Genomic DNA, 19,142 nt, shown 5'->3' on the forward strand with positions numbered 1-19,142 from the left:
ATAGAGACAGCACACAGTGATGCGTTCATGTTCACAAAGGCCCAAGAACCCATAGAAAAGACCGATGGAAGCAGCATTCTTTGCCTGATTTTAAGACAGCGTTTCAGCCCTGGCCAGTTTGGCTCAGCGGTTAGAGCGTCCACCTGCGGTCCAGAGAGACCCGGGTTCGGTTCCCGCTAAGGGCATGTACCTCGGTTGCAGTTTGTCCCCGGCCCTGGTTGGTCGTGCGGGTGGCAGCCACTCGATGTGTCCCTTTCACGTCGATGTTTCCCTCTCTCTCTCTCTCTTCCTCTCTCTCCCTCCCACTCTATCTGTGCAAAAAATGGAAAAATGTCCTCGGGTGAGGATAAAAAAAAAAAAAAAAAATACAAAAAAGACAGCGTTTCATGTTAAGTAAAAAGGTCAGGACTTTTCAAACTCATTAAATATTTACCATTTGTAATACAGTGGAAAGTTCAGAGTTAAAACTATGTGATAGAGAAGTTTTTCTTTATTCACATAATTTGGTTTAAAATGTATACAGAAGGGTAAAGTAAAAACAATAAATCCCCATATAGGCAAAGAAAGTATAAAGGTAATTAGCAGAGGTAACTCGGGGTGTGGACACGCAGAAAAGGGTAAGGGGAGGATAAATGTGAATGGAAAGACACTTGACTTCTCATGGTAAACACACCCTGGCCGGTTTGACTCTGCGATTAGAGCGTCAGCCTGTGACCCGGGAGACTTGGGTTTGGTTCCCATAAGGGCAAGTACCTTGGTTGCAGTTTGTCCCCAGCCCTGGTTGGGTCGTGTGGGTGGCAACAAGTCGATGTGTCCCTTTCAAGTTGATGTTTCTCTCTCTCCCTCCCACTGTATCTGAAGAAAATATCAAAAAATGTCCTCGGGCCCTGGCCAGTTTGGCTCAGCGGTTATAGCGTCGGCCTGCGGTCCAGAGAGACCGGGGTTCGGTTCCCGCTAAGGGCATGTACCTCAGTTGCAGTTTGTCCCCGGCCCTGGTTGGTCGTGCGGGTGGCAGCCACTCGATGTGTCCCTTCACGTCGATGTTTCTCACTCTCTCTCCCTTCCTCTCTCCCTCCCTCTCTATCTGTACAAAAAAATGGAAAAATATCCTCAGGTGAGGATAAAAAAAAAAAATGTCCTCGGGTGAGGGAAAACAAACACACACACACACACACAACACGCATATTGCATATGACAATATTGCGATAATGTCATATACAACAGTACACTTGAAACTCATACAATTTTATTAACCAATGTCACTCCAATGCATTCAATAAGAATTTTTAAAACTCTAAATGTGTGATGAATCTGACTTTTTAACAGTGAGTATTTTTATTTAGTGCACATCTATCTCAAAAAAACCCGTGGTGTTCAGTTAGGGACCCTCATTCAGCAGGTGTTTTAAATAAAAGTGGTTACAATTTAGCCAAATCAAAGTAGCTACATGGAAGCTAAGTGTAATAACTTAACATGCACATCTCTTAAATAAAAACATAGGGTTAAATCTTTATGACCTTGAATTTGCTGGTAGATTTTTAGATGTATACAGTTGTCCCTCTCCACTTCTCGATTAGACTTTCACGGCTTCACTCTATCGCAGTTTCTTCAAATATATTCATTAATAACTTGATCTAGACAGTGAAAATGATACAGCTTGTGCGCAGCTGTCTGAGTCAATTATACACCCCTGTACTACAATGAAAAATTACTGTACGTATGGATTGTAGACCTTTGTATTTGAGCACCACCAGAAATCCTTCAACGCCAGATGCAACCACTCGACCACTCCTGTGTGTGGGCAAGAACTTTTTTCCAAAAAATCGGGTATGGTGAAACCAAGCCAATCAGAGTGTGTTTTTCACTGATTCGCTATCCTACCCTCTTCCTAGTCTGGCCATTGATTGGCTCAGCCTCATGCAAGTCACTACACATCAGAAGCATCTTTGCTCTTGTAAGTGTTTGTGATTTCTGAGAAGTTTTATCTAAGCCCCACAAGGCTCCTAAACATGCTTCTTCTTCTAAACCTTCTGACGATGAAACTAAGCACCGAAGGAAGATGCTTACCATCTAGGAGAAGGTGAAACTCTTGGATATGATCAAGGATGGCAAGAAAACCATGGCGGTTGCCTGCTATTAAGACTTGAATGAGTCTACTGTTCCCTCCATCCGTATAGATGAAAAGAACATTCGTGCAACGGCTACTGTCTCAACAAGAAAACAAAGAACGTCGTGAGGAGTCATAATAAGTTCATAGTGAAAACGGAGTCTGTCCTAGCCGTTTGGATCAGCGACAGATGCAAGAAAAACATTCCGTTGGGTTCGCTGGTCACCCGGGAGAAGGCGAGGCAGCTCTATCAGCGCTTTACAGTGGATGAACCTCAACCAGGACCTTCTTCTGCAAGTTCATGGATTTCATGACAAGCAAGGATTGGTTTGAGAAGTTCCAGAAGAGGTATCATCTGAAGAGTGCTGTTCTCCACAGACAAGCTGCATCTGCTTACCAGCCTGCACCAGAGGACTGCATGAACATGTTCCAGAAGATTCTTGAGGGCGAGTATCACCCAGAACAGGTGTTCAATATGGACGAAACAGGACCGTTCTGAAGCAGAATGCCTTCCCGTACGTTCATTTTCAAGGATGAGACCAAAGTCCATGGTTTCAAGGCGTAGAAGAATCGTGTCATTATCATTATTGAAAGGGTTAATAAGGTTTTAACAAAATTAAACTCTATTCTGAACGGTTATATCTGTGTAACACCCAAGCCGTTTTCTAAAAAAAAACCCTGGGACTGAAACCCTGAGAGAACAGAAACATAAGGGTTTAATGGTGGCACTGGAAAACCTGGAGGGACCATAAAGAGAAAGAGATTAATGATGGCCCTGACCTCTGCTGAAGCAGATTCCTCCCTTACCTCTGAGACAGCTTGTTCTGGCACCAAAAAGCAGCGCCAAGAAAAAATTTTTTTTAAATGTAGTTTTTTTTTTGTAGTTTCTGTAGTTTGTACCTATATAAGGCAAAACACAAACAATGCTGATGCTCAGCTCTTTATGGCTTGGTCCGCCTGCACCCAGGTATATCCAATAAAGCTAGTTTGCGCTACACTGGCCTTGCATTGTGGATGTGATCTTCACCAGCTCAAACCTTTTAGATATGTGTGGAAATGCTGAGCGATTTTTGCTCAAGCCTGCCCTTATCTACAAGGCCAAGAACCCTAGGGCCCTGAGAATAAAAACAAGAACCTGCTGCAAGTGCACTGGATGCACAATGACAGGGCTGGATCACCAAGCAGCTGTCACTGTTCTGGTTCCACGAGTGCTTCATCCCCCAAGTCAAGCTGTATCTCGCGGAGAAGGGACCCGAGTTTAATGTCCTTCTCCTCATGGACAATGCTGGAGGTCACGCACAAGGCCTATCCTACAACGGTCTGCGGATCAAGTTCCTTCCTCCTAAAATCACTTTGCTGATCTAGCCCATGGATCAAGGTGTTATTCGTGCATCCAAGGCCCTGTATACGCGATACACCCTGCAGCACCTCGTCGAAGGCATGAACCTTGAGGAGCACTTCTTGCTGAAGGAGTACTGGCGGCAGTATACCATCGCGACCTGTCTGAAGAACATCCAGGTCGCGTTAAAGGATATAAAGGCGGAGTCCGTGAAGGGCAGCTGGAAGATGTTGTGGCCTGAAACTGTCCACGACTACAGAGGATTCACCCCAGAGGATATAAGCAATTCGGCAGTGGATAAGGCAGTTAGGCTAGTCCGGATGCTGAGAGAAGGTTTTGCGGATATGACCCGCGATGACGTGGATGAGCTGCTGGAGACGACTAAGTCTGTGAGTGAGGAGGAGGAGGAGCAGCCAGAGGATCCTGGGAGACAGGACAAGTTGGCCTTGCATTTGAGCTACTCTCGCAAGCCGTGAAAACTATTAAGGTGGTACAGGACATGACTGGGGAATAAAACCCACAAATGACACAAGCTTGAGGTTCTGGAATGCACTTGATGGACCAACAGAACCCCACAAAAGCCACCTCACACATATGAAAAGACAGTGCCAACAACTACCTATCACGCCCACTGCCAATTCCTAGTGCTCCTTCAGCGGAAAAAGACAACAATGCACCTGCTGAAGATACTGCACCACCTGAAGACTCTCCTACTGAGGTTGTCCCTTCAGGGCAGCAGTAACATTGCTCTTCTTTGCTATGCAGTACATCTCGTTTTGTTGATTCATCATCGAACAGGTTTCACTATTTTTATAGGTTAGTGGTTGTGGGTAATAACTGTGTGTGTGTATGTAATTAAATGTACAATCATAATTATGTGATATTTGTAATGTCTAATATGTTTTATTTTCTCTAATATATTGGGTGATATAAGTTTAATGGTGACTGATGTTATTTCATTTTCAGAGGGTTCAAATAATGTTTAAAAAGATATTTAGAAGATCGTAAACAGGTTTCTATGCTCTAACTGCAAAAATATTCAATTTATAAGTAAATAATCCTGCTTCGCAGAAATACATTTATTGCTGTAAAGTCGGGAACTGATTAACCAAGATAAAAGAGGGCCGACTACAACAACAATATAAAAGTCAATGATGAAATAAGAAATTAATCTTCATCAAAATTTATGCTTTTGCGCCCACGGACGTTATCACAAAAGTAAAAGTACAATCTCTCAAATGGGAGAAAATAATTGTAAATCACAGATCTTGTAAGGGTCTCATATCCTTAATATTTGACAAATTCCTACAACCCAATAAAAACAAAGAATACAAATAACACAGGGTCAATTGTCCCTTTATGTCCATTGATATTTGCTTTCTACATTCAGATGTTTCCTGCATAAATTTCTGCGAGAGAGAGACAGAGAGAAACATCGATGTGGTAGAGCATTTATTAAGTTCCTCCCCAGTATGTATTATGTTCTCATATACAGTAAGGCATGAATGTCATTTAAAAGTTTTGATACATGGTTTACATATGAAAGTCTTCTCTGCAATATAATTTCTCTCATGCCATGTAGGATATCAGTTATAAAAGTTTGGCCACATTTTCCACATGCATAAAGCTCCTGTCGAGAATGAGCTATTTTATGATTACTAAGGTATAAATGGGAAAACAAAGTTTTGCAAAATACTTAAATCTGTACAGTATTTCTCCACTGGGAATGATCTAATGAGTTAATCATAAAGTGATTAAAGGCTTTGCCACATTCGGTACATTTGAAACATGTGCATTACAGCGAATTCTCTGAAGTTTAGCAACTTCTGAGGGGCTGATAAAGGCTTTCCTACACTTTCGACACTTGTAAGACTTCTCTCTAGAATGAAGTGTCTGATGTGTGGTAAGATTCCACTGCCAATGAGAGGCTTTAGCACATTCTGACATCTATGTCTCTCTCCAGCATGAACTGTGTCATATAGAATGAGACATGAATGGTGTTTAAACGATTTGCTAAATTATACACATACCTAAAGCTTCTCTCCAGTATATATTTTGTGTGCCGGTAAAAGACTTTACCACACTCCTTAATCTGTAAAATATCTCCGGTATGAACTTTTCTAATGTCCCATACGTTTTGAACACTCGTTAAGGCTCTGTCACATTATGTACATTCAGAAGGACTATCTCCATGATGAATTCTCTGATGTGCAGAAAGGTGTGAGGATTGCCTAAAGGCTTTCCCACATTCAATACAATGATATGGCTTCTCTCTAGAATGAACACTACGATGTTCGCTAAGGTTTGAGGAATTAACATCTGAGCAGCACCTAAAAGCTTTGGCACATTTACCACATTGATAAAGTCTTTCTCCAGTATGAATTCTGTGATAGCGATAAAGGTGTGAGGAACTCCTAAAGGCTTTGCCACATTGTTTGCATTTATAAGGCTTTTCTCCAGTATGAATTCTCTGATGGCTTTTAAGGTTTGAAGAGCTCCCAAAGGCTTTGTCACATTCATTGCATTTATAAGGCTTCTCTCCGGTATGAATTCTCTGATGTGCAGTAAGGTTTGAGGACTGGCTGAAGGCTTTGCCACATTCTTTACATTTGTACGGTTTGTCCTCCGTGTGAATGATCTGATGCTGATTAATATCTGAGCAGCACCTAGCATCTTTGCCACATTGGTAAGGTTTCTCTCCAGTATGAATTCTCTGATGGCGTTTAAGGTGTGAGGAACTCCTAAAGGCTTTGCCACATACTTTGCATTTATGAGGCTTTTCTCCAGTATGAATTTTCTGATGGCTTTTAAGGACTGAAGACCTCACAAAGGCTTTGCCACATTCTTTGCATTTATAAGGCTTCTCTCCAGTATGAATTTTCTGATGGCTCTGAAGGTGTGAAGACCTCCCAAATGCTTTGCCACATTCTTTGCATTTATGAGGCTTCTCTCCAGTATGAATTTTCTGATGGATTTTAAGGTTAGAAGACCTCCCAAAAGCTTTGCCACATACATTGCATTTATGACGCTTCTCTACTGTATGAATTCTCTGATGTGCAATAAAGTTTGAGGACTGGCTAAACGCTTTGCGACATTCTTTACATTTGTACGGTTTCTCCTCGGTGTGAATGACCGGAAGCTGATTAATGAATGAGGAGCACTGAAAAGTTCTGCCACATTTACCACATTGGTAAGGTTTCTCTCCAGTATGAATTCTGTGATGGCGATTAAGGTGTGAAGAACTCCTAAAGGCTTTGTCACATTCTTTGCATTTATGAGGCTTCTCTTCAGTATGAATTTTATGATGGACAGTAAGGGATGAGGACTCTTTAAAAGCTTTGCCACATTCTCTACATTTATAAGGCTTCTCCCCCATATGAGTTCTGTCATGTACACGAATATATCTAGAGGACTTAAACATTTTACCACATTTATTACATTTATAACGTTTTTCCTCTGTATGGCTTTCTATAAGTCTATTTAGACTGAACATTGGACTGAAGACTCTTCTGCACGTATTACCTTTGTAAGCTCTCTCCCTGGTATGAATATTCTGTCGTTCATTGTGATGTGAAGATTGCTGCAAAGATTTGTCACATTTACTTCGTTTGCTTGTTTTCTCCACTGAATGAATAACCTGATGCATATTTGGATTTGACATTTGGTCAAAGAGTTTTCCATCCTTATAATGGTTCTCTGGAAGCTGAGTTTTCTGATGTTTATTAGGATTTGACTCTTGGTTAACATTTTTCCAATGTGCGTTGCATTGATAACTTCTGTCTTCATTATATACACTCTGGAAATCATTGAAGACAGAAAGGCCTTTAGTGACAGCTATAATTTCCTTAAACATATACACTTATTCTCAAATAATGATTCTGTAACACTATTAAACCATGATGGTGTATAAAAAACACTCCTACATTTTAAAAAATTAGACATTTGTTTCAAAAAAACATTATTCATGGTACTATAATGATTCCAAATAAAGGAGTTACTAAACTGATCATATTGAAATCTTATATATGCATGATAAATCACTAAATTTCAGAAATGACTGACTGAAAGTTTAATTCCACACAACACTGCAAACTAGTATTATTTGCAACATTGCTGATGTGAGTTCCAGATTTTCCCTATTTCTGATATATTATATGACAGTAACACATTGTTTTTGGTCTTCAAGTTTAGAAAGACACAGATCTGCAGATGTAACTGACGAAACTGGGGGCATTCCCAAATGTGTAATATCTTTGACAACATTCCCAGGTTACTTCTGTCCATATTATCACACCTTCTCATCATACATTCTTCCTCAAATCCCAAGGCTCTCACTAAGTGTACACTATAAAAAGCCATATCTCCCATATTTTACCAGTATTATTTCATATCTTACCAGTATTATGTCAGGGAATAAATCTTCCAGCTTTGGCTTTGGCACAAAGGCCTGGTTGTCCTCAGATAAGACAGCTGAAAGATATGACAAAGTTTCACATTCGTGACACTCAGGTAGATGTACATTGACCTTACCAGCAATTATTGACCAAATTACATTCTGAGTACTCCCAAAGCAAATATGTAGAAATAATAAACTTGTACACAGTTCATTAAATGTTTCAATATATGGAAGCCAACAATGATGTAGAATAAGAAACAGAACCTAGACTGGCCAGTGTGGCTCAGTGGTCGAGCGTCGACCCATGCACCAAGAGGTCACCACTTCAATTCCCTGTCAGGACATGTGCTCAGGTTATTGACCAGATTCCCAGTGAACTGTATGCCAGAGGTGGCCAATTTATGTTCTCTCTCATCGATGCTTCTCTCTCCATCTCCCTTTCTCTCTCCAAAATCAATAAAGAAAAAAATTGTTAAAAAAAGAAAGAACCCGAGGGTGTCATGGGACAGCTGCACACTGACTACTTTGCACGTCAAGTGGACTGACACACAACAGTGAAAAGAAGTAGATGGCTTATATAAAAAATGATTAGTTCAAGAGGCGGGGAGTCTCGTCAGAGGAATGACAATGAGAGAAATCATCTTGGCTTCTCCCCACGACTTCAACAATTAATCAACGATAACTCAACAGAGGAGTCCCTGCTCAGTGTAGAAGCCTGAGAGAACAGTGGTTCGGAGCATCTAAAGGTAGCCAAGTGGGATAAAAGGGGAGGCAAGAAGTGAGGAGAGCTCAATGGCCACATATGCGGCCACAGATGTCACTCAATCACAAATGCGGCCCTGTGGCCGGGAGCTGGCGAGCAGCTCGGATCAGAGACGGCAAGAAGCTGCTGGTAGCAGATGCCTCTGTGGCCGGAGGAAGGAAGTCTCAGTGGGCTCTCCAGCAGGGTGAGCCTGGCAAACAGCAGCTGAGCCCGTTACTGACGTCAGGGCAGAAACAGAACATAATGGCTGTGCCCTGGGAGTCAACTATCGGGGGGAGGTGTTTCAGACAAAGAAAGGAAGCCACAGAGCCCTACCTCCTCTAGGACTCCCAAAACGCACTTCCAGATGCCTGTGGTGTCAGGTCGAGGAGCACAGTAGCTGAGAAAATGAGAGCTACTGCATCTCAGAATCTATGTTTCCCTCCGTGATTGATGCCCAGGTAGGGTGTATGGGGGAACCTCAGGGAGGGTCAGGGTCACCATTACAGTGACAGCAAAACAACCCCAACACCAAGCACCATGGCAGTAGTACCTGATGAAAACAGGTCAACCCTGGGAAGCCAAAGAGTTCAAAATTTGGTGATTCAGCGCCCCCTACTATAAAATAGAAAGTCCTCTGCAGAGAAAGCTGCTAGAGAAATGTCAGTAACATATGTCTAGACAGTGGAGACCAGCAGATACCATGAATAAACACAGTAATGAGGAAGCTCAGAAACAAAATGAACAATGTCTAGGAGAGAAGCTGCAACACATGGAAACATGTCACATACATGACAGCGAATCTAGACTGAGTTCAGAAAACACTTAGTGAGATGCAAGAATACTCAGATGATTAAATTCACTCGGAAAACACGTTATGATCAAAATGAGTACTATACCAAAAAAATCAAAACTTGAAAACAAAACCAATCAGAAATTCTGAAACTGAAACACGTAATTAAGAAGATTAGGAGTGAACTACTGAGAATAGGAAAACAAGTCAACCAGTTGGAGGAAACAATTATCAACATCAAAGACAAGAATCTAGAAATGATGGCGGGCATTAAAAAAAAAAGGCCCTGCCCTGGCTGGTTTGGATCAGTGGTTAGAGCATCGGCCTGCAGACCAGAGAGTCCCAGGTTTGGGTCCCGCCAAGAGCATGTACCTTGGTAGCAGTTTGTCCCCAGCCCCTGTTGGAGTCATGTAGTTGGCGAGCACTCGCTGTGTCTCTCTCAAATCGATGTTTCTCTCTCTCTCTCTCTCCCTCCTCCTCTATCTGAAGATAATTGTAAAAATGTTCTCAGGTGAGGATAAAGATGTAAAAAAAAAAAAGTCCCTTCCAATGTGGCTTAGTGGATTGACCACTGTCCCATAAATTGAGAGTTCCCAGTTTCATTTCTGATCAAGACATATGCCGGGTTGTGGGCTCGATCCCCAGTAGGGGTGTGCAAGAGGCAGCTGATCGAAATTTCTCTCTCTCTCTCTCTAAATAAATCAATAAAAAAAATTTTTAAAAATAAACAAGCTCTACAGAAACTATCAGATTCCATCAGAAAAACCAACATGAGAATTATAGGCATACCAAGAGGAAGAAGAGAGGGGCAAAGGAATGGAGAGCCTATTAAAACAAGCAGTGGATGAGAACTTCCCAAACCTGTGGATAGAACTAATTGTCAAATACAAAAAGGACACATAACACCTCGTTACCTAAATACAAGGAGGCCCTCAGAAAGGCACATTGTATTAACACTGTCAAAAGTTAATGAGGAAGAAAATATTATCAAAGAAGTCAGGGAAAAGTGACCCACAAAAAAACAAAACAAAACATCAGAATATCATCTGACTTCTCAACAAAAACTCTACAAGCTAGAAAATAGTGGAACCAAATATTCAAATGACAGAAAAAGTGATATGGTCAGCCAAGAATAATATACCCAGCAAAGTTATCCTTTAAATACGAGGGGAAACACTTTTCTAGATATACAGAAGCTGAGGAATTTTATCACCAGAAAACCTTCATTGCAGGAAATACTCAAGGGAGTTCTACTTAAAACAAAGAGCATAAGGTCCTAACACTAATCGTAACATTCCCAAAAGCTTACAGCACAGACAGGGATAATTTGCGACAACGAAAACGTCAAAGTGGAGGAGGAAGGCCTGAAGTGCCAAAAAAGGATGGAGATCAGCTGCACTCAAGAAAAATATCCCTGCCCTGGCCAGTTAGGCTCAAAGAGTCTCTTTCGATTCGGGTCGAATGCACGTACTTAGGTTGTGATTCATTCCCGGCCCTGGTTGGGGTCCTGCGAGAGGCAACCAGTCGATGTGTGGCTCTCTCATCGATATTTCTCTTTCACTGTCTCTCTCTCACTCTCCCCCTCCCTCCCACCCTTCCACTCTATCTGAAGATAAATTTAAAAATGTACTCGTGTGAGGATTTAAAAAAAAGGAAGAAATATATCTGGCAGGTTTGACTCTGTGGTTAGAGCATCGTTCCACCGATCAGAGGGTCACAGGTTCGATTCCAGTCAAGGACACACACTAGGGTTGCAGGTTTGATCCCCAGCTCAGTTCAGTGCTGTGTGGGAGGCAATTAATCAATGTGTCCTTTCACATGGACGTTTCTATCTCTCCTCCCTCCTTCCCCCCTTCCACTCTATGTAAAATAAAAGGAATGGAAAAATACACGTGGGTGAGGAGTAACAACAAAAAAAAAGTGAAAGAAATATACTCATATATTCAATATTATTTTTAATAAACCAAATGGTAAACACACAAAAAAATTTCCAAAATTAACACACATAGCTTAAAAAAGGAAGAAACAGAGGAAAGAATTTGGAACCCCCCCAAACACATTAACAAAGAGAAAGAACCTGTGTGGAGGCAGAGAGCTACCAGAAAAGAACAGATAAAATGGCTCTAGGAGATCTTCATACATCAATAATAACCCTAAATGTACTTCACCAGTAGAGTCAGAGAGTAGCAGCCTGGATCAAAAAAAAAAAAAAAAATCTAAGCATGTGCTGCCTTTACGACACACATCTAAGATGCAGAGACAAAGGCAGAACCAAAGTGAAAGGGTAGAATATTATTTTCCAAGCAAATAAAATCCACAGAACAGCAGATGTAGTCATACTTATATCTGACAAAATATATTTCAAGGCAACAAAAGACAAAAATGGGCACTTGATAATGAAAAAGGGGTCACCACGTCATAAAAACATAACACTTCTTAATACATATGCACTGACTCAGGTAGAATCAAGATACATCAAAGGACTCAAGAAACCAAATGAAGAAACAGATCAAAACACAGTCATATCTCGTTATCACATCATCTCACTATTGTCTTTCTTCTGCAGACTTTGGGCTGCTTTTGTTCTTCTTTTCCTAGTACTTTAAGATGTAATGTTAGGTTGTTTACTTGCGACTTCCCTTATTTCTTGAGACGGGCTGTCATGATATACACTTCCCTCCCATTACCGCTTTCGCTGCAACGCCAAAGAATCGGACCACAAAGCAAAAAGGCACCTGACCAAATAAGAGAGGATACTCGCAAACAGCCCCAACAAAGGCTTAAAATCCAAAATATCAAGAATTCATAAAACTAGCTCTAAACAAGCCCACTAAAAAAATGGATAGAGGACCTAACAGACAGATGCCTCTCCCAAGGAGACCAAAGATGTCCAGTCTGACAAGCAATTAGGGACATGCAAATAAAAACTGCATGAGATATCACCTCAGCCCTGTCAGAATGGCTATAATCAACAACAGGTAATAACAGGTCTTGGAGGTGTTATGGAGAAAAGGGAACCCTCACACACTGCTGGTGGGCACGTAGATAGCAACAGCTACTCTCGAAAACAGCCCGGTGATTCTTCAAAAAATTAAGAATACAGCTATCATATGACCCAGTAATCCCACTCCTGGGAATATACCAGAAAAACTTGAAAACATATTTGTAGAGATACAAACACCCCAATGTTCATTTCAGCATTACACACAGTAACCAAGACATGGGGACAGCCAAGTGTCCTTCGATATAAGCCCGGATAAAGAGAAGGTGGCAGGTTGGCTCAGCGCTCACAGTGTGGCCCTGAGGATTGAAGGGTCACCTGTTCAAATCTGATCAAAGGCAAATACTTGGGTCGCAGGTTCAATCCTTGGCCCTGGTCAGGAATGTATGGGAGGCAACGGGTTGATGTGTCTCCCTCCGTCTCTCTTTCCATTCTCTCTAATAATCAATGAAAAATTATCCTCGGGTGAAGATTAACAAAAACAAAAAGATGCGCCCTGGCCGGTTTGGCTCAGCGGTTAGAGCGTTGGCCTGTGGTCCACAGAGACCCGGGTTCGGTTCCCGCTAAGGGCACGTACCTTGGCTGCAGTTTGTCCCCGGCCCTGGTTGGGTCGTGTGGGTGGCGGCCACTCGATGTGTCCCTTTCACATCGATGTTTCTCTCTCTTCCTCTCTCTCCTTCCCACTCTACCTGAGTAAAAAATGGAAAAATGTCCTCGGATGAGGATTAAAAAAAAAAAAAACAAAAAAAAAAAACAAAAAGATGTGGTGCATACACACAATGGAATATTACCTACTGAGCCATAAGAAAAGACAAAATACTGACATTTGCAACACCATGATGGACCTTGAGAATATTGTGCTACGTGGAATTAGTCAGGCAGAAAAAGCTTGAAACTACATACTTTCACTCATATGTGGGGTATAAAACTGAAACTCATGGACACAAGAGCGGTGTGGTGGTTGCCACAGGACGATGAGGTCAGGGGGTGAAGGGGCCTAATATGGTGACAGAAAATGATCTAATTTGGGTGGTGGGCACACACTATAATATACACATAGAAATCCACACCTGAAACCCATATACTCACTCCTAGAAAACAATGTCACTCAAATTGATTTGATAGAAACATTTCAATTTTAAAAAATAAGCTCAGGATTCCAACATTTAGAGAAAGAAAGACACATAAATATTCAAGCAGATGACTGAATTCTAAGTAGAAGGAACGTAAAAATACCAACAGAAGGACATATTAGAATCAAAACATAATGAATCCCACATAATAAATACCCTAAAAGAGTAAAAAGAACAAGAACAACAAAAAAAACTCGTCAAGGAAAAGACAGCTCCTCTAGGATGATCACTGGGCTTCTCGGCAGAAAACAAATTTTTAAAAATGCATGAAATAAAATACTGAACTGATAAAACACCAAAATCTATCAATCAAGAATACTTTCTCTGACAAATCATCAACAAAAGAGAAAGATTCTTCCAAGTCAAAAACACAATGTTCTCACCAGTAAACTCGCACAATGAAAAACGAGTAAGAAAATACTTCTAGATGAGCTTTAAAAATTCTAAACAGAATGACTGTCAAGATGACGGTGTAGGTAAACGCGGTATCCCGTCCTCCCACAACCACATCAAAGTTACAACTAAACTACAGAACAACCATCATTCAGAACCGCCTGAAATCAAGCTGAATGGAAGTCCTACAACTATGGAGTTAAAGAAGCAGCCACACCGAGACGGGCTGGTCCCACACCCACGTGTGGCGGATAAAAATCAGGAGGACACCTCGGCTGGGAAGGTCCTTCCTGAGGACTGAGGGGTCCCCGTCCCACACCAGGCACCCCACTCAGGGTTCCAGTGCCAGGAAGAGAATCCCCATAAGTTCTGGCTGGAAAAACCAGCAGGAACTGAGGCTCAGGGAGGCTGAAGCGGCTGGAGCCCCAGGCAGCTCCTTAAAGGGCCCGCGCACGGACTATCGGACTCTCTCCCTCTAAGCTTGGAGGGGAGGCAGCTCGAGGGGCACCAGAGACATACAGGGAAGAACTGAGCTGTGCGGCACTGGAGTGAGGGCTGGAGAGGGGGCTTTCTCGGGGACAAACGTGCTGTCAGAGGCCTTTGTTCCTTTGGTGAGCCCTTCCCGGGGGCAGCAGACAGTCTCCATATCTGGGACTCTAGCAACCTGGCTCACACTGGTAGCCCCGCCCTGCTGACTCCCTGAGGCTCCGCCCGCCCCACCCAACTGTCAAGCCCACCCAAGCTGTTGCCACTTGCTTAACCATAGGATTGGCCTGTCTTGGATCCTGCTTCAGGTTTTTCCTAAATTCTTTCAAACGAGCAGCATCTGGTCTCAGCCAGCCCCATACCTCTCGTTAAGTAATACACTGAAACAAACACAGGGAGGCAGCCAAAATGAGGAGACAAAGAAACAGGTCCCAAATGAAAGAACAGAGCAAAACCCCAAGAAAAGAACTAAGCGAAATGGAGATAAGCAACCTAACAGATACTGAGTTCAAAATACTGCTTATAAGGATGCTCAATGAACTTAGTGAGAACCTCAGTGAACGTAGGGAGGGCCTCAAGAGCATAAAAAAGGACCAGTTAGAAATCATGGATACACAGTTAGAATTGAAGGAGGCATTAACTGAAATAAAGAATAATTTACAGCCCTGGCCGGTTTGGCTCAGCGGTTAGAGTGTCCGCCTGCGGTCCGGAGAGACCCGGGTTCGGTTCCCGCTAAGGGCATGTACCTCGGTTGTAGTTTGTCCCCGGCCCTGGTTGGTCGTGCGGGTGGCAGCCACTCGATGTGTCCCTTTCACATCGATGTTTCCCTCTCTCTCTCCCTCCCACTCTGTCTGTACCAAAAATGGCAAAATGTCCTCGGATGAGGATAAAAAATAAATAAATAAATAAATAAAAATTAAAAAAAAAAAAAAAGAATAATTTACACAGCTTCAATAATAGAGTACGTAAATCCAAGGAGCAAACCATCGATTTGGAATATAAGGAAGCAAAAAATGCCCAATCAGAACAGCAAAAAGAAAAAAGAATCCAAAAAAATGAGGATAGTGTAAGGAGCCTCTGGGACAACTTCAAGCGTGCCAACATTCGCATCTTGGGGGTGCCCGAAGGAGAAGAGAGAGAACAAGAAATCGAAAACCTGTTTGAAACAATAATGGCAGAAAACTTTCCTAACTTGGTGAAGGAAACAGACATACAAGTCCAGGAAGCACAGAGTCCCCAACAAGATGAACCCCAAGAGGCCCACACCAAGACACGTCATCATCAAAATGCAAAACGTTCAAGACAAAGAGAGAATCTTAAAAGCAGCAAAAGAAAGGCAGCTAGTTACCTACAAGGGAGTTCCCATAAGGCTGTCAGCTGATTTCTCAAAAGAAATTTGCAGGCCAGAAGGGAGTGGCAAGAAATATTCAGAGTGATGAAAACCAAGAACCTACAACCAAGATTACTCTATCCTGCAAAGCTGTCATTTAGAATTGATGGACATATAAAAACTTTCCCAGACAAGAAAAAGTTAAAGGAGTTCATCACTACCAAACCGTTATTATATGAAATGATGAAGGGTCTTTTTGAAGAAAAAGATAAAATGTATGAACAAACAAAATGTCAATGAATACGTATCTGTCAACAATGGAATCTACAAACAAAATGAACAGGTAGATCAGAAACATTCTCACAGATACAGAGAACCTTTTGTTCGTTGCCAGTTGGGAGGGGGATTGGGGGAATGGGTGAAAAAGGTGAAGGGATTAAGAAGCACAAATTCATTGCTAGACTGACAAACCTCAAAGGGAAAGGGGTTGGGGGGGGGTGGGAAGAAATAAACCAAAGAACTTACATGCATAACCAAATGGACACAGACAATACTGTGGGAAAAGGTGGGAGGGGGGCGGGAGTGGGGAGGAGGGGGTCAATGGGGGAAAAATGTGGAACATCTGTAATACATTTTACATCCAACAATAAAGATTTGGAAAAAAAAACCAAAAAAATCTAAACAACACCAAAGGATATGAAAATGTCAAGATTTCTTGTTGCCCTGGCCAGTTTGGTTCAGCGGTTACAGCATCGACCTTCAGTCCAGAGAGACCAGGGTTCGGTTCCCGCTAAGGGCATGTACCTCGGTTACAGTTTGTTCCCAGCCTCGGTTGGGTGGTGTGGGTGACAGCCACTCGATGTTTCCCTTTCACATCAATGTTTCTCTCTCTCTCTCTCCCCCCCTCCCACTGTATCTGAACGAAAAATGGAAAAATGTCCTCGGGTGAAGATAAAAGATAAAAAAAAGCTTTCTTGCACATATAAATATATACACAAATATAAAAATTCCCAATGGCCTAATAATGAAACAAAAATCACTTTGATTTCTCCTGTAGACCTTTAAAATAAAAAACAATAAAATCTTAAATCTATGTCATAAGATAAACAACAGAAAGGACCTAAAGTGAGGCTCTGGCCAGATTGGCTCAGTGGTTAGAGCGCCAACCCATAGACCAAAGTGTCCCGGGTTCGATTTCGGAAAAGGGGACATGTCCAGATTGTGGGCCAAATCCCCAGTTGGGGGAATGAAGGGGAAGCCAATTCGATGTTCTCTCTCATGATGTTTGTGTCTCTCTCTCCCTCTCCCTTCCTCTCTCTAAAATCAATAAAGAAAAAACAGTAAAACAAAGAGAAAGAAAATGGAACATTGAACATTGACAGACATGATCCCATATCTAATCCAGGTCATGCTCAGGTCAGAAGACATGGCTGAATAGTAGAATATTCCACAAAAAGATTTTCCAAAATACTGTTTTCGGATAGCATTTCAATTATTCTAGACAACGTGGAAACATCAAACACCAAGTTTGTAATTCACATGCATCACAAAGCCTTTCTACACCAGCAAACCAGCAATGTGTTTTCTGAGAGCAAGACTCTGACAGCCCATCATACAAAGCAGAAGCCCCAAAAGATGTTAAAAAAATAAAGGAAACTCCAGCGGCTGGAGTAGGAGCTCTGGAAGGAAGTCATCCTCACCCAGGGAGACCAGGTTCCTGTAGTTCTCCAACATCACATCCAGGTACAATGTCCGCTGAGCGGGGTCCAGGCATTCCCACTCCTCCTGAGAGAAGTCTACAGCCACATCCCTGAAGGACAACGGTCCCTGAAAGGAAAGACACATTGACCAAGGGGCGACCAGAGAGTTCCTAAGGTCACCCAACATGGAAACAGTGTTAGAAGCGGTTTTTACTAATGATGCCTATGTTTCCAGGCCACGTGCCATTCTTCTAAACAGTACATAAAAAAACACAGGGTAGCTTGGCCGGGGTGGGAGACTGGCTAGCGTCAACTCATGTACCAAACGGTCACCAGTTCAATTCCTGGCCAGGGCACATGCCAAGGTTGTGGACTTGATCCCCAGTAGGGGGCTTACTCAGGGGGCCAATAATGTTCCTTTCCCACACCATGCTTCTATCTCTCTCTCCCTTGCTGTCTCTCTAAAACATCAATGAAAACATTTTTTGTAAATAAGAAAATAAAAGTTAGTATAGGAAAACAACCTCACTAGGAAGAACATCAGAAGTAGAGAAATAAAGGTTGCAGCTTCGAAATCCACCCACGTGAGAGGAACAGCAGACACAGCCTCTGACCCACGACACGTGTTTTACCTGAGAAGCAGCCATTTTGTCCTGGTCCTGGTCCTGCTCAGGGTTGTTTTCTCAGGTGACGTTATGTTGGAGTCACAGAATGTGCCTTCACATGTGTGCGCACAGCCCCTTAATCAGCTCCCCGCACACTCACAGTCAGAAGGACCTGGAACTGTCCTTTATCACAGGAGAGTCAGGAACAATGAGCTCCTGCAGGGAGACCACACTGTGAGGATCGTTTTATTGTCTTCATGTGCACTCCCCTCCCACAGACCTGCACACGTCCCTACAGCCAGGGGAACGTGGGATGGTGTCTGGGATCTCTGACCCCAACAGACCACCCTGTCACATCCCTGACTAAAGCCTGCGCCCCACTCACAAATGCTCCTGGGGCCCTCCTGCCAATTCCTGGGTTTCCTTAGACTCACTTGTAGCACCTCAGTAAACAAAGATGCCTGACCCAGAGCAGTCCTCCAACTCTAGGAGAGAGCACAGTGGAGGTCATTTCATAAAACTCCTTCAGGGCCATGGCCGTTGGCTCAGCAGTTGGATCATCAGCCTGCGGACCAGAGAGTCCCGGGTTCGGTTCCTGCTGGGGGCACGTGCCAAAAAAAGGAAGAAAAAAAAACCCTCCAGGGATCTGAGAGGAACCCAAATAAGAACAGTTCTGCTTTAAAAGCCTGCAGATCCCTTAGGGATGTGGGTGCCAATCTTGGTTATGGATCTGCAGGTGTGCAGTGGGACCCATGCTATAGCATCGATATCTAGTTCTCTCTTGGTGCCTGTGCACCTCCCCCAGAGCTGTGATCAGTAGCACTGGGCACAGTCATCAGACCCAGCAGACCTCAGACCTCTGGGTAGAATGAGGGGTAAAAGCAGGAACTTCCAGCAATTACAAATAATACAGATCTTCACACTGAAACCTTTTTAAAAAGATAGGTATTTAGCCCTGGATGGTTTGGCTCAGTGTGGGAGCATCGTCCTGAGGACCAGAGAGTCCTGGGTTCGGTTTCTGCTAGGGGCACTTACAACAACAAAAAGATAGCTATTTTAACATGGTTTTCAAATAACTTCACCATGAATAGATGGGTTCTATGGGAATGAAGTGCCA

The 19,142-nt window shown here is 42.7% G+C and overlaps 2 protein-coding genes across 2 annotated transcripts in view; both read right to left on the reverse strand.

Moving 5' to 3' along the window:
• ZNF761 (zinc finger protein 761) overlaps window positions 1-18,143 on the reverse strand; it is a 43,649-nt gene extending 25,506 nt beyond the window's left edge. Inside the window, exon 1 of the mRNA XM_036274953.1 lies at window positions 18,053-18,143. Within this exon, the coding sequence (XP_036130846.1) occupies window positions 18,053-18,067 (15 nt within the window). The 5' untranslated portion in view covers window positions 18,068-18,143. The remainder of the gene's footprint in view (window positions 1-18,052) is intronic.
• On the reverse strand, window positions 3,413-6,822 carry LOC118638730 (zinc finger protein 93-like). The gene is made up of 3 exons (XM_036274867.1): window positions 6,521-6,822; window positions 5,619-6,436; window positions 3,413-3,606 (listed from the first exon to the last, which is right to left on the reverse strand). Exons 1-3 carry the CDS (start codon window positions 6,820-6,822, stop codon window positions 3,413-3,415), a joined length of 1,314 nt encoding a protein of 437 aa, XP_036130760.1.
• Window positions 18,144-19,142: the final 999 nt, after the last annotated feature.

This window comes from Molossus molossus, unplaced genomic scaffold, assembly GCF_014108415.1.
Source record: "Molossus molossus isolate mMolMol1 unplaced genomic scaffold, mMolMol1.p scaffold_m16_p_21, whole genome shotgun sequence".
NCBI classification, from domain to species: Eukaryota; Metazoa; Chordata; class Mammalia; order Chiroptera; family Molossidae; genus Molossus; species Molossus molossus.